The 15,298-nt window shown below is 40.7% G+C and overlaps 1 protein-coding gene across 1 annotated transcript in view; it reads left to right on the top strand.

Annotated features, from left to right (window-relative positions):
* Positions 1-15,298, top strand: part of DCHS2 (dachsous cadherin-related 2) — a 1,150,696-nt gene that overhangs the window by 979,460 nt on the left and 155,938 nt on the right. Inside the window, exons 17-18 of the mRNA XM_085641695.1 lie at positions 7,411-7,524; positions 12,489-12,700. Of these exons, the coding sequence (XP_085497821.1) occupies positions 7,411-7,524; positions 12,489-12,700 (326 nt within the window). The remainder of the gene's footprint in view (positions 1-7,410; positions 7,525-12,488; positions 12,701-15,298) is intronic.

The following is a 15,298-nucleotide window of genomic DNA, read 5'->3' as shown; positions in this document are numbered from 1 at the left end:
ACCTTACCTTGCACACAAAAGTTGTTCTGCTAAAAGAAATCCTCCCCCATTTACTTATAAATGGGCAACTTGAGTATGAAGTTCAGGAACTTTGTGACTGTATAAATATGGGAAATTACAGTACTGAATTTACTGGAAGGGTTTTAATCCCTGTGACCTTTCTTGGAAGCCAGCAGAACATGCTCAGAGGCTGATCAAACAACTGAACTCTTTTCATGTGATCCCTGTAAACCCAGAGCCCCAAAGAGGGGGCAGAAACTAAGGATCATTTCCTTACCTGCGCTGCAAGTGCATTGCTCGTGGTTGTTCCTCGCTGTCTGCTCGCGTCGACTTCTTGCTGTGCATCCTCTGCATCAGCGAGGAGATGACAGCATTCTCTTCCGCCAAATGTCCAGGTCCAATTGGTTCTCAGGATTTATTTGCTGCAACAGCACCAGATTTGCTCTCCAGCCACAGAAGTGAAGTTCTGCAGGAAGACATTTCCCTTTGAAACTTGTCCACTGGTTTTCCTGCATGCAGGCAATAGCTTCCTTAGCTAAAGGCTCTTCTGCACTATCCAGCCTCTGGAGAGGCCTTCCTAGAAGCCAACAGACTTTCATGGCAGGGTCTGGACCCTATTTTGCTTTTTGGGATTGGATGGAGATTAGTGCAACTAGACTTGGAAGCAGTCCAATGTACAGAGAATTAATGGAGAATATAAAAATAACTCACTCTAAAGCTAAAACAGGCAGGCAGGCATGAATGTTTGGCTGTTTAAACAGGGAAGTCTACTTGCAATTACTGTGTCTAGGCAGTTCTCTCCTTGGAGTGGGTCAAACATGTTTTTTAAAGGGCAAATGCTGTCAGCTTTTGTAGATGAGTAAATAGCATTAGAGTTCTCGGACTACTCCCTCTCCAATTTGACTCTTAATTCCTCTCTTTACTCTTCTACTTTATCTGAACAAATTACAAATGAAATCACACAAGACTCAAATGCTTTGTTCCAGCCATAAAAAAAAACAAAAGAAAGAGAGGATCTTTAGGAGCTACTCAGCGGCAGATCAGGAAGCCCTGGGTCTTCTTGATCAGCCATTTTGCCCTTTGTGCAGGCTCCCTTATTATGTTAGTTTGAGCATAGGGCAAAGTCCAATATTTGAATGCCTTTTGTTACGCTGAAGAATGAAAGGCCATTTGCCAAAGCACTACATCTTCTAATACCCGTCGTATCGTAGTGAAATCAGTGTTTGACTGTGCATGCGATGTAGGGAAGAACCCTTAAACTTACTTAGTAACAATATAAAATAACATAAAGGGATGCATATACCACAATCAAATCTTTGAGATGTGATAAATCTCACATACATTCAGAGGTATGTAAACTTGCATGCAAAAACAAGGTCAAAACAATTGCTATTTTCTGTTCTGGTTGTGCTTAGTAAGCTTCAATATTGTTGTTTGAAACCTCTGAATTATAAGGTTTAAGATTACAGTCATCTGGCCATAAACAGATTTTTGAGCATGGTGTACCAGTTTGTGACCTCTGGTCAGGGCGTATAAGGCAGAATGTTGGAAAGGTTGAGATACAAAATTTAGGATCAAGACTGCTATGATATTTATATAGTCCTTTGGTCGTACTTTCTACATTGAGATCTGGCATTAAGCGTGTGGCAACGTGGAAATAGACAGAAGGATCGGGCAGCATCAGATACATTCAACTCATCAAAATAAATCCTTTAGACGAGTCAAAACCTCTCTTTTAATTATTAATAGGTCACCATTAAGCAGGCTTTGCTGGCCACAGGGCAGGATGCATGATATTTAAAAGCAGGACATGTAGAAATTTAATGTTAACATCCTTAAAGAGACTAGCACCCTAAGGCTGTTTTTCATTGTGGGAGCCTTAGCTGTCCTATGTAGGAAACCAAAGTACAGATTAAAAGCCTAATACTGTAATTAAATAATTATTTTAATGGTTATTAATGGCTATTAAAAAAACAATTCAATAGTGAAGTCAAATTCTTAATTTATATTAGGGAAAAGTAACATTCTGAAAGTTACCCTTTACCTTCCTTTCAGAAAGCTAATTGGCATAACCCCTACCATCTCCAGCTGGTGATTGGCCTCTGAATAGGTGTGAAATGCCTTCCAGGAGCAAACAATAGGCTGATTTGAATTGGCAGAGATAACCCCTCTGTGGCACTCCTTTTGACAGCACAGTGTCAAATCCTGCTTGATAGATCTGCTGAGCTACATGTAACACTTGAAATGGAGAGAAGAGGATGCCAAGACAATTCTTGTGTATCCACTGTTTGGTTGCAGAAGAATTCTGTATATGGGTTTATTGGGGGTGCAGTGGCTGCTGCTTCAAACTAGATTTTGGTGTTAGATGGGTGAGGACACCAGGATTACCATAGTACACTTTCCGCACACATACCCAACCCTCAGAGCTCAAGTTTAGTGTTGCCGAACCCTTTTACCATCTTGAAAATTCCCAAAGTGGTCAGGGTGTGTGCCAGGAACTATTACCCCATTTGTTAGGGCCTGCCCAGGAGTCATTCCCTCTCACTAGTTCTTGCCAGGCATAAATGTGGCATCTCCATTCACCCACTTTAGAACACTTCTGTACCAGGGGAAAAACAAAAGAGGACTGGACCTGCTTTTTGCGACCTGAGAGGAAACCTGAAGGAATGACCCTGCTCCCTCTTGCACGGAGGACAGCAAAATGAACTCATAGGGTTAGTTGGCTAACCTCCTGTTTGTCTACAGGAATGCAAAAAAGCTACAAGAGGCCTTTTCCTGGAAGTGAGCAACTGACCAGTGGCAACTGGACCTCAACCGGACCCTGCTGTTGGCCTTTGCCTGATACACTCTGAGTCTCTAAGTACCTTCCCTGAGATCCTAGGGGGCTTTAGTAGTGTACTGACATGGTCAATTGTGATTTAAAAGACTAAGGTGGTAAAATATTTGACCAGGACAAAGCTGGTTGGTGTATCCGACCTACGCTCCATCATGGTCACCCTTAAATTGCACCTCGGTCCCAATCTACCATTCACTATCATTGACACTTTGTTCTTCTTGCTGTTGTCATACTTGACACTTTAGAAATTCATATCTCCAGTTCCCCTTATTGTATTTTTGTAATTTGGGTGTCATTGTGTTCTCTAAACAATCTCTAATTTTCTAATTTAGTGTGGGATTTGTATGGTTTTGCATTTTGACTTTATTACTATTTTGGTACTGCATAAATACTTTATATAGTTCCCTAAATGAAGCTTATCTGCCCGTGTCATAACTGTACTCCTTCGGGAGGGATTTTTTGGGGATATTAAATGCCTATATCATATAACTACTAGGGCTTGAACTTAGATTAATTTAGTGACTTCAGCGGGTTCACCCAGACAAGGGTGGGTAGTCCTGAATCCAATTAGTAATCCAATTTCTTTCACATAGCATTTGTTTGTTATCCAACTGGGTTATTGCTAGGGGTTGTTCAAAGTTTTTTGATAGCGGATAGTTCTATCTGTATATTAATGCTCCCAAGAATATTCTTAATTTTCCAAACTCTGAACTAATTTCCATAACTCTATTCACTCCAAATGATGCCGCATTCTACCTGGTAGGGTATATTCTCACTTGTTGGGAAATCTCAGATTCATTTCCCCCTTAAGATTATTGACCACAAAACGCACCTGCTGCACTGTCCACATTTGCCAACGCAGTGTGATGCCCTTGTTCATGCCCAGGCAGAAAATGTGGGAAGCAAAGAGGAAACCAGCAGTCAGCTTACAAAGAAGTTCTGGATAGCGCAATAATGTACAGGAACACAGCTCCATCACAACTAGGGCGGAATCAGGACCCACGTGAATAAAATGACTTCATTGCAAGATTGTCAAGGAACAGAGGTTTAGTACATGCATTTAAGCCTTGTCGCATTACATAGTAAACATGCTTCTGATCAAACTAAAGTTCTCCTCCTGATTTTTATTAGGTCGAGCCTAGCGTTGCAGCGCATGCGCTGCTGGCTTTGCGAGGCATGTAGTATTCAGTATAGCATGGAGCCTTCGTGGAAGCTCCGCCCACTCTCCGCCCATCATTTTCATTGGCTTGTGTCTTAAATGCTGCCTCCTGATTGGTTGTAGGCTTGTTAGTCCCTCCTTATTATGGCCATGTCGTCATTTATGCCCTTCCATGGCTACTGGCTCCTTTACTGAAGAGACTACTTTCTTCCCGTGCCCCCCCAACCCCTCCCGCAGTCCGATGCCTTCTCGCCCGGCATTGCTTAATAGCATATAAAACTATAAAAGAGCATCTACTACTAAAATGATTGTACAAATGGTAATTGACAATGAGGTGAAAACTAGAAACACACAAGAAGTGATTGCATACAACTGCGAATGTGAAATGAATGTGAAAGTATTGTTGAAAGTACTAAACAACCGTTCAAAGATGTCGGACTCACGCAAATGAAAGCGGAGGAGCGTCGGCATTGCAGTCCCTTGTTTGTGTCAATGGCCAGTAGTGTTCAGATCTCACTTTGTTGTATCCGGGTTGCTCATTGGGTTGGTCTGTTTTCTGAAACGTGGCCGATTTTGTGCGTTGCTTCTGAAGGGAGTGATGTCATCTAAGAAAGGGAAGGGGAAAAGGTGCGCTTCTCTACCCCGTAATGTTAGAGCAGGTGGAGTCTGGCGGACTAATTTAAGTTACAATAAGGAGTCTTTTGCTGTCAGAAAAAGTGAACAATGTTCCGAAAGAAAAGGGAAACATTGCATCGTTTTGAGTCCATTCTTCCAGGCTGCCCAGCACACATATATCAAACACACGATCTAGGAAGCCACCACTACTCAATGCCCTCCGTAGAGACGTTGAGCCTTCCTGTTTGTGTTTCCAAGGTGGGTGACGGCAGCATAGCTTATGTGTGACAGTTCATAACTTTGTGTGACAATGTGAGTGCCATTTCAAAACATAGAATGTCCAATTCACAAAAACAGCAGCACTTTCTATCTGCATTGCATAGCTCCAGAACGACCCCCACAATTACGCACTTCTCTACTCCTTGCTTAAAACTATATGAGACTTACGCAGGCAACGAGGCAAGTAAACATGCTTTTAAATATGTGTGTGAGTGCGTGAGCATGTGTATATGAGGTGCTTTAAATGGAAATACAGAAGCGCAGGTACTCTTTAGAGTACATGCTTGCTTCTGATAAGTGCCGGTATGTCAAACAAATACTCCATCCGAAGTCACATTAAAACAAGTATTTTTTCATATCAAAGAACACCACCAACGAAGCGTTCCTCCTCGCTGGTCAAATCACCTACATCTGTCATTCACACTCCATTGAACCATAACCAAATATTTCCATGGTTTGTGCAACAATAGTGCTGGAAACCTAAAGGTATACACAACATGGTACTCTCCCTTTCAAATTAAAGAAGTGCAGGTAATCAGTACCTGCCCATTTAAAGTACAGTGTATATGTGACCATGTGTCTCTGCAAGTGAGAATGAGTGACAGTAAGTATGACTGAGTAAGAGCAGTGAGAATAATTGGGTGAAATTAAGATGAGGGTAGTTGAGTGAAAATGAGTGATCATTTTTTACTTTTTTTCAACCATTATTTATAATATTCTGAGCTCCGACTCGATGGATGAGACCACTCAAGTTTTAAAGAGTGTCTGTGAGTATGGGAAACGTCCTACAATAAAACATGCCACAAAAAGTGAGTGAAAGCTGTGCTTCCTATATATAGAGGGATCACTGGAACAGGAAGACATCTTTTACTCGTAATCCATGAGTGGTTTATGATATTGTGCAGCAGGAAGGATTAATGAGTCTTTTTTTTCCCTCTCACCCATTTCGTTGTTGTGGGCAGTACATGTTTATACATCTACAGTCCATGAGCTAGTCTCACTCCAAAAGATGAGAGGTGCATCATTCCTGATACTGGCCACTCAATGAATTGAGGCTGCCTAACTAAATGTTGCATTAGACAAATGTGGTGAATGAACATTAAAGTGTCAATCAGGTAACAAAAAATAACGTTATTGTTACAGTAGAGCCCAGAGTAAAGACTGCCTGCCCCAGTAGGGACATAAAGTTCAGAGCATTGGTTAAACATACATAATTCAACCCCACGGTCTGTCAGCATAGTTGTACAATAGGGTTTCAATAGATTTTAGAAAAAAAGTACTGACAATTCTGCCACAGTACTTGAAAACAAGAATTTCCAATGCAATAGGTCTCACATTTGCGAGAGTTTCAGCTATTGGCATTGTAAATGACAATGCTTTTTATTTATGTATTTGGAAAACCTGAAAGCAGTGCGTGAAGACGCACTTTGTACTTAAAGTGGTTGCTTATGAGAAGCAAGGCTGCCAGTAACTGCGCCTCTTATACTGTCAGCCTTGCTTCTCGTAAGCAGGGACTATAAGTACAAAGTGGGTGTTTACAATGCCAATAGCTCATACTCTCGCAAATGTGAGACCTGTTGCATTGCAAATGCTTGTATATACTTTAGAATATATACTTTAGTATATACTTATATGTGTATGTACTTTGTGGGCTCTGGAGATCAGCCCTAGGACTTGTCTGCTTCCGCTTAGGGACTTTTTTTCTGTTCAACTGCTTCTATTTAACTGTTTGATAGAAAACGACCAGCAGAGATCAGTAAAATACCAGAATTGCTTTCTGCTGAGGGACTTTCTTTTTTTTATTTTTCTGGCAACTGCCTCGATTTAACTTTCTTGATAGAAAAGGACCAGCAGAGGTCAGTAAAATACCAGTATCACCTTAGCATTCTCCAGATTCCGGTCTTCCAGGAGCACCTGTAGCCCTGCTTGTATATTAAAAACAGAGCTTTGGACTATACTATTTCCCGCTAAAAGGCAATATTTCTCTCCATGTGTTCCCATACCTGGCGTGTCACGCAGTTTGGTGCTTACTTTCCCTCCATGTTAAAGAACAGTAGATGTGTCAGCACCCAGGCTAATATGCTGCATAGCTAAATGCATATAAGGTCCCAAGGCGAGACCGATTGCATTGCAAAGGCTTGTTTTTGACCTGTTTCCACTGTGACAGTCTTTTCCTTGTGCTGCACTAAGGGTTGCATTGTGAATGTCCCGCGCTATTACTGCCTGGCGGGTGTACGTTTCAATAGCTCGTTATTCAAAGGATAATGTTTTCATAAAACTGCTGGCTTACATCTTTCGCAGCGCGCCAGGTTACTCTCTAACAGCCCGTCACACTTCCCGAGTGATCTGTTTGAAAGGTTTCTCCTACGGGAACCAAGTGACAGGCACTTTTTAACAGGGTCCTTTGTTAAGGTGAAAATGAAACCACATTAGATGATGTAATCGTGTGTTACTGTACAGCGACTCGCACTGTAGCCGTCTCGGTCTGTCTCATTGGTGTTTTTATTTTTTTTTACCCTAGGTACATCAGTTATAACTGTCGAGGCTCGAGATCACAGCCTAACCAGAGAGATATTACGCTACAGCATATTCAATGGAGATGGAGACGCAGTTTTCTCCATCAATTCTGGAACAGGTAAACATTTGCTGCACTTCGATTATCAGGAACCATTTTATATTTTCGGTATTTATCTGGGCCAAGCCCATCGTGTGCAGGGTAGTGGCATTGCAGACGTTTGCCATGCTGCAACGGTGCCAGTATGTTTCCATCGCCCGCACACCTTCAGCTTCGGAAAGAATGTGAAATCGTCGGTTCTGTATTTCGCTTCAGTGATTTATTGCCGCGCTGACATATCTGTCATAGAACAGTGATTTTACTGCTTTACGAGTTTTTATATTTTTATAGCTTCATACTGTACTTTAAGTGCTGACAAATATATATGTATATTTTCAGCAACATTAAAATCACCCAAAGGAGTTGACATTTTCATAACAGTACCATGTGTGCTTGGAAGGTAATATTTAAGATTTATAACGTGCACGGAATCGCCACGCCACTATATTAAATCTAGAAGGCTAGTAAACGGTTGTATTTTTGGTGCAGAACAGTATATTAGAATGAAATGTATTTTCTAAGACCCAAAAGAAATAAAATCCACCGTAAAAATAAATGTCTCAAGTAAATCTCAAAAAAGGCGAACTCAAAATGGTTAGCAGGAAAGTACAACCTTTAAATGGAGACTTTTCGACGCCGTGTCTGACATATCAATGAATGAACCAAATATAAATGGACCTTTCTTTATCTTGTGTGATAATTATTGTTTTACACAGGATTCTGCGATCGTGCCCAGGCTGCGGCTATCTCCACAGAATTAGTAAATATGTCAGCCAAACAATATGTGCGCTCTTGAAATGCCCCCTACTGCTGTACTACATGTCTTCACCTAGCCTGGGGTGTATTTCATGTGGGGAGGAGGCGAGTGCGTAACCCAGAAAGTGATCCATGGGTGCAGGGGCAAATTTGTGCCTCAAAGTTGTGCCTCATTATCAAGCGACAAACCTCACCACTTTTAATCCACTCGAAGAGGCTGAGCCTTATTTTTGGTAACCCAGCAAAGAGGAGGAAAAAGCCTCCCAACATAGGACCTTATTACGATGTTGGTTGGATCCCAACCGACATGCCGTCGGTTGCGAACCGACCAACATCTGCTGCCGCAGTCTGACCGATGCATTAAAATGCACGGCGGTCGGAAGCAGGGCGAAGGGACCGACCGACGACCATCAGTCGAAATGTAATTCCTTGCAATAAGTGCGGTGCCTGCTCAGTCACGCTGTAGGGATTACGATGCCCCTTTCAGACTGCCTTTTATTGGCGGTTTAAAAGGCTGTTGGAAACGGACTTTGAGGGGGCCCTAGCAGGGCCCTCGTCCCTCTGCAGCCTCTGATATGAGGCCTGGGGGGCACATATGGTGCCCCCAAACATCTATACCCCATGTGCCAGGCACCACATGGTGCCTGACACACAGTGCATGGATGTTTGAAAACAACCATTTTACCAATGCAGCTTGTGTTGCGGCCCTTTTCCAACTGACGCGCAAGCTGCAATGGAAAAATTGATGTTTCCAACTACCTCATGGGCGGTCACATCCTAATTTGTCGAATAAAATTACCCACTACTATCCGGTCGGTTTCCATTTCGACACAAAGCCGGTCAGCCGTGCCATAGTGTGCGAAACTGCAGCCTCAAGGGGGGAATCAGACTAGGCCTTTTAGGTCAGCTGAGGTCCCCCGTGGGACTAGGGAGGTATCTGGGCTGTAGGGTAGCTTATTGATGTGAAGCAGAACAGGGGCATCACAGGGTGTGGTGTAGTGATGGTTCAGTGTCTCCAGAGTATTAAAGGGGAAAGTAGAGTTTAGGAGGTATCACAGAGAGGATATGGTGTCAATTTGGTGACATTCTTGGCAATGAGCCACAAGGGAAGATTGGTGGGGGGAGTAAAGCATAAAGATGTTTGGTGAGCAAGAAGATGTAAAGAGAGAAAGGGCTTGAGAATGGGTCCCAGAGGAAGTGTGCCGGGCACTGCTGAGGAGGATGGGACAAGATGGTTATATTGCAAACAAGAGATGGGGAAGCAGTATGCCCACAGGAACTGCAGGGTGGGAAACCAGAAGTGGAGATTTGGGAGGAGGAAATGTGTTAGGGAAAACACAGGGATTTAAAAAAATGGGAGCGGTAGAAGCCAAAGGGTAGAAGGAGCTGACCGTTATTGACTGCCACAATAAAGGAAATGTAACTTTAAAGTACATTGTGGGAGTGGGAGTACTGTTGGTGCTTTATGGGGCATCCGCCAGCTAAATCTTGAAGGGCTCAGCCTACATTGCTAACCCTGAGATGAATGAAGGGCTGTGGGATTTTAAGATAAGTCCACCCCCTCCATGTGGCAATGCCATTATGATGGGTGTGGTGTGTGAAGATGGAAGGGCTCTATATGGGGTAAGTCGAGACCACATCAGGTTGTTGCCCTGTTGCATACAAGGTGCCTTCCACTAAAATAAGACATATTCAGCTTGACATGAAACATTCCACGTTTTAATGTAACAGACTTCTAAGAATATTAGCCACTGCACTGTTCTTTTAAGGTATCATTAATCCATACCCTGCCAGCAAAACCTGCATGTTCGAAGAATCATCCCGCTACCTTCTGAACTGCCTAGATTCCATCATAGACATTGCGATCCAAGCATTCCGCCCTATGAACAAATGGGCATAAACACAAACACTACAACTCTATCATAACACCAAAGAAAAGCAGCGAAGAAAGATAGTAAGAGGTGAATGAGAGGACACAAGGATCGAAAACCGAGTTTGGGGATAAACAAAACTTAGAATTCACAGGGAACACAAGAATAGAAGAGGGAGAGATACAAACTGAAACAACAGCAAGGTACAAAAGGCAACAACAAAAATAAAGGGCCTATTACCTTGACAAAGTTGTAACTCTTTTTCCCAAATGGGAATCCTCACACCAAGACAATTGCTCATCAATTTTCCCTTCCTCATCCATTTTTGTTAGACATTCCGTGCTGTACACTGGATCACCGTTCCATTCCAGCAACCTTACTTCGTTCATTCTTCCAAAACCCAATTTCTATCTCACCTTGACTTCTCCAGAATTTCCATCATTCTTCCACGTTCCAAAACATTAGCATTTACTCCCCTCAAGTCAGCACTGTTTCAGGATTCACTGACCATACATTGTCAGACCTACTGCAGCAATACTAGTTCACTTGTTAGTTTTAGACAAAGGGTGAACCATCATGTCACAGAGATCTTAAAGGTGTTATCTTTCATCATACACAGATGTTCAAGGTGTCATCTTTAAAAGAGCAGAACTATATTCCATGCTTCTGAAATATTTCAGCCTTAAGCATGTATGGTTATAAACATTTACAAATCAAATGTAAATCTCAAGTAACATTAATAGTACATACTTTTGCTTTAAATATTTACATCTCATGATTCCTCATTCTTACAGGTCTCTTAAATAAATGGATGGGAGGCACACAGATTTCGGTGGAACAAAGTAGAAAATGTATTAATACATAGTTTGTACTGAATCACATACACTTTGTATATTTATGGGATGCCAATTAAATAAAAATGATTTCAAAATTGAAATCTGCAATATCATTTATGAAAAGTTGAAACCTCTGATGATTTGTATTTATGCACATAAGACTGTTTTAGGACAAAACGATGTCAATTGCTTTGACATTCAAAAAGTATGAAACGTTTATGTAATTCAGGACAAAATATGTAATAATAATTTTTTTTTTGCCTTATTCAACTGAGATCTGAGTGCCCCCTACTCTTTTCTTTAAGAGTTTCCATAAATAATAATAACAATAAAGTACTAGTATTTGGGAATCCACCAGGTGCTATAAATCGTATCTACCTTACAGCCCGGGTTCAGGTCGATTCACTCATACAGTGGTTTCTTTTGATGGTAATGCTATTCTCAGGCTACGGAGGAATGTTGTATTCTCTGTCCTACCAAAGAGCAGTGTGAGTAGATCTTAAGAATACCCTGGGGTGGGGGTGCTCAGTAATTACCAGGATTTCCTTTTGTATGGCATGCAGGCATCACCAGAAAAAGGAACATCCTCTGATTCTTGGCCAGGTCCATACATGCTTGCATGATCCACATGTTAAAATCCTTTTTTGGGGGTTGCCTGCGGATTTTCAAGGTAATTATAATGATTACTGGGATGCTATATGATGTAAGGGGGATAGTCCTGTGCCCTTTTCAGGGGTTTTCCTATGCCCTGCTCTCCAACTCTTCTAAAATACTACCTCAGTGAAAAATCCCACTTACCTGTAAAGACGTTTCCATGGGTACTTGAGAAAAATACAATTAGAAAAATATTGATATATAGTTTGAATCTTTATTTGTAGATATTCAATCATATCTGAAAATTGTATTTCTTTTATAGGATGTTTTAATATATGTTTATGTTCATTTTCTCCCTCTATTGCCTCACTCTAAATCTTTCCCTATTCCATCTTCTTTTTTTCTCATCCTCTCTTTCTCAATCTCTCTTTTCCCCATATTTTGTGGATCTCTCTAACTACTCCTTCCTCCCAAAGCCATGTTTTGTTGGTTCCTAAGTAGTTTTGTTTTAAACATCTTGGGAAACCAAATGTCCTGGACTGAATTTCTTCAGAGATATATTGATATATTTTGGGACAAGCATTATTTGTCCAGAAGGATCATGGAAGTTCATAAACTATCCCTTTGAGGTTTGTCCAATTCTATTAATAAATATGTGCTGAACTGCAGGGAATTTTTCCAGTGAAGTGATATCTGTAGGAAAGTGGCAAGTGTAGAATCTATTGCGTGATTCACAATGCTGTAATAAATAAATGCAAAAAAAGATCTTCTCTGTGTGTTAGCTTTGTATTCAAATATCATTTTTTCTGTATGGTAAGAGTATGCCTTCCAATTATATACTGTGCTTCATTATTGTTTTCCTTGAACCTGTATCTAGTCATGAAAATATGCCAATTCTTTTGCTTGTTTACCTTAAACCTAAAAACAGGTGAAGTCACAGTTAAAGAACCAACCTTTCTTGATTTTGAAGCCACAAAGAAGTTCAATCTTGCTATTCTGGCTGAAAATCTGTGGCAAACTGCCTATTGCACGGTGATAGTCTTTATGCAAGATGTGAATGATAACTTGCCACGGTTCGAACAGCAGCACCGAAAAACATCAGTATCAGAAGGCCAGACCTACAACACTTATGTTTTACAGGTAATACTGTGTTAAAATTGGATTATTTGTTTGAACTGAGATCGTGTGGGGGATAAGTTGAATGGACCAGTAAAGACATTCCATCTGGTGCTGTGAATACAACTTCCTGAAACATGAACTGAAACATCTTTTCCCTGTACTTTAAGAAAATTAACTTTCAACACATGCCTGCGTTTAACACAGTATCATTCCAAGCATTCACTTTTGGAGAGCACATTTCATAGTTTAGAGCTGAGGAGCGCACAAGCCTCCTATACTTAAAGTAATTAAATGGGCTTCAACCAGAGGCCCTCCGTTAGAGGAACCAAGGGATTGTGCAGTGATGTTTGGACAGATTTTTTTCTTGGATGTCTGAGGTTTCGGCTTAAACTGATAATGCAGCGGGCACAGAAATGTGATCTGAATTTGGTAATCCAATGTCAGCCAATGGATGACAGAAAAATGATTATAGAGGTAGTGCTGTTGTGCATTCCTTGTGGGATCTTTCAGAAAAATGGGCAAGTGGCAGTGCACCAATCAAATTGTCTGCCACATCTTGGGTTTGAATTTGCACTTAAGGTTAAGAGATCTCACATTTAACTTTAAAGGTACTTCAAGGATGCTCCCTGTATTTGAAAATTATGGTCCAGATTTCGAGTTTGGCAGATGGGATACTCCATCATAAATGTGACAGATATCTTGTCTGACGTATTGCAAGTGCATTATAGCCTGTGGCACGTATAAAACTGAGGATGGGATATTTGTCACATTTTGACAGAGTATCCCTTCCAACGAACTCTTAATAAGGTTGGATGTTTATTTCATGTTAGATCTTATGAAGGTCTTAGTTTGGATGGTATCTTCTTCTCCTCCTTCATACCTACTATGTAATACTGAGGAACAGACATAGTTTCTCGTTGAATGATTTAGCTCCTCAGGCAAATAATATAGTAACCTGCTCTGTTGTTGCTCTAAGTATGAGTTTCCAAGTGTAATATAAGATGGTACTCATGCAGCCCTCCAGTCCTTGAAATGAAAATATAAGCCTTCCACCTCTGTGTGACACAATCACTGCCAGTCTGTACTTTGAGTAAATGATCTAGCCAGTTTTCTCCAGAATTGAATCTTCTATAGAGTATCATAAACAGGACAAAGATAACAATTCATTGGTAGAGACTAGAAAATGTTTACCTTCAAAAGCCTTCTGAAATGAAACAAGTGTGTACTGAAATCTACCATCACAATCACATTTTCTGTTTACATATTTTGCAATCACAATAACATCTATTGACACTGGGGTAGTCTCCGAGGCCTACTGTGCTTTTGGTATGCATACCACTGCAAGATTATGTAAATTTTTAAGATTATTGTTTACTTTGCTCACTGCTGATTTCTTATAACATACCAGACTTTTTTACTAGCAAAGTAATGTTTTCCTTTTTTCCAACTGCAGTTCTGTTTTTTTACAGAACTCCTCCATGTTAACCGTTTTGTGCTTTTATTTTCCCCCCTACATATTTGTGTGCCTTATATGACAGAACAGTTTTCCCAATCACTGCAAAATATATAACTTGAAAATGAGAGGTTGCATCTAACCATGTTTACTATTTCATGGAATTCCCGTGTTAACTATAGCAAAATAATTGTTTATAGTATATTTTCCAAAGGAGTGTCAAAGCTGGGCTTTGAGGCGAATTTCTCAAAAAATGACCATGGCGGATAAGTCCTCAAATTGCGATGGGATAAGTTCACAGAACCATCTGCAAATGCATCTCATGTCTGATCTATGTACTTAGTACTGCAGAGGTGAAGCACCGCTCTAGCCAATCTCTGACAATGCATTTCAGTACTTCCACTCTTTCCTATTTAATCTATATGCAGTGAGTCAGAGAAAACCATCGAAGTACACACCGAAGTCCAAAAGCTTGAAATGCAATGAAAGAAAAACATGTTTCTTTCTGCAAAGTTGAGGTAGCATTTCATGTGATTTATTGTTTCCACAGTTATTCACATTCCCTGTGAACATGTTATCCACTACAAACAGGCCACTTGTTTTGTCATACATAAAGACTTTTTCAAGGCTGAAAAAGATATTAGAAATCAGCAATAAAAGTACTCAGCACATGAACCATAAGCACCTCACTGAAAATATCTGTGTGCTAGTAAACCATGTACTGGAAGAAACAAAAACATTTTTGTAACAGAGTTTTTACTCCGTTTCCGTCAATTTATGTGGGAGACTTCACAACCGTTCAGGCTTATCAGGGTCCTGCAATGCATCAGACACTTTTTACCCAAATGTATGAGCACGCATTTTATGCACATTTCTAAAGCTTATTAAGGCTCTTTGTTGAAAACAAATGTATTTGTTGCTTGCAGTACTCTTCCCAGTCTTACAAAGACACTCGACGTCCCTATACACATGAATTGTAAACTTTTCTTCATTCTGTACAGATCAAGAAACACATCGTTGTATCCTTGGGACCCGCATGAACTGTATCTCTGCACACATTTAAGTATCAAGCTGTGACTATCACCATCCATAACAATTAGCACAGAAAGGATTTCTCCATCCCTGTATGCAGGGTATAATTAATATATGTCTGTCCCACAGAAATC

This window comes from Triturus cristatus, chromosome 2_2 (genome assembly GCF_964204655.1).
Source record: "Triturus cristatus chromosome 2_2, aTriCri1.1, whole genome shotgun sequence".
Classification (NCBI taxonomy): Eukaryota; Metazoa; Chordata; class Amphibia; order Caudata; family Salamandridae; genus Triturus; species Triturus cristatus.
Note: the sequence above shows the minus strand (reverse complement) of the source record. Positions and strands in the feature narration are given on the sequence as shown.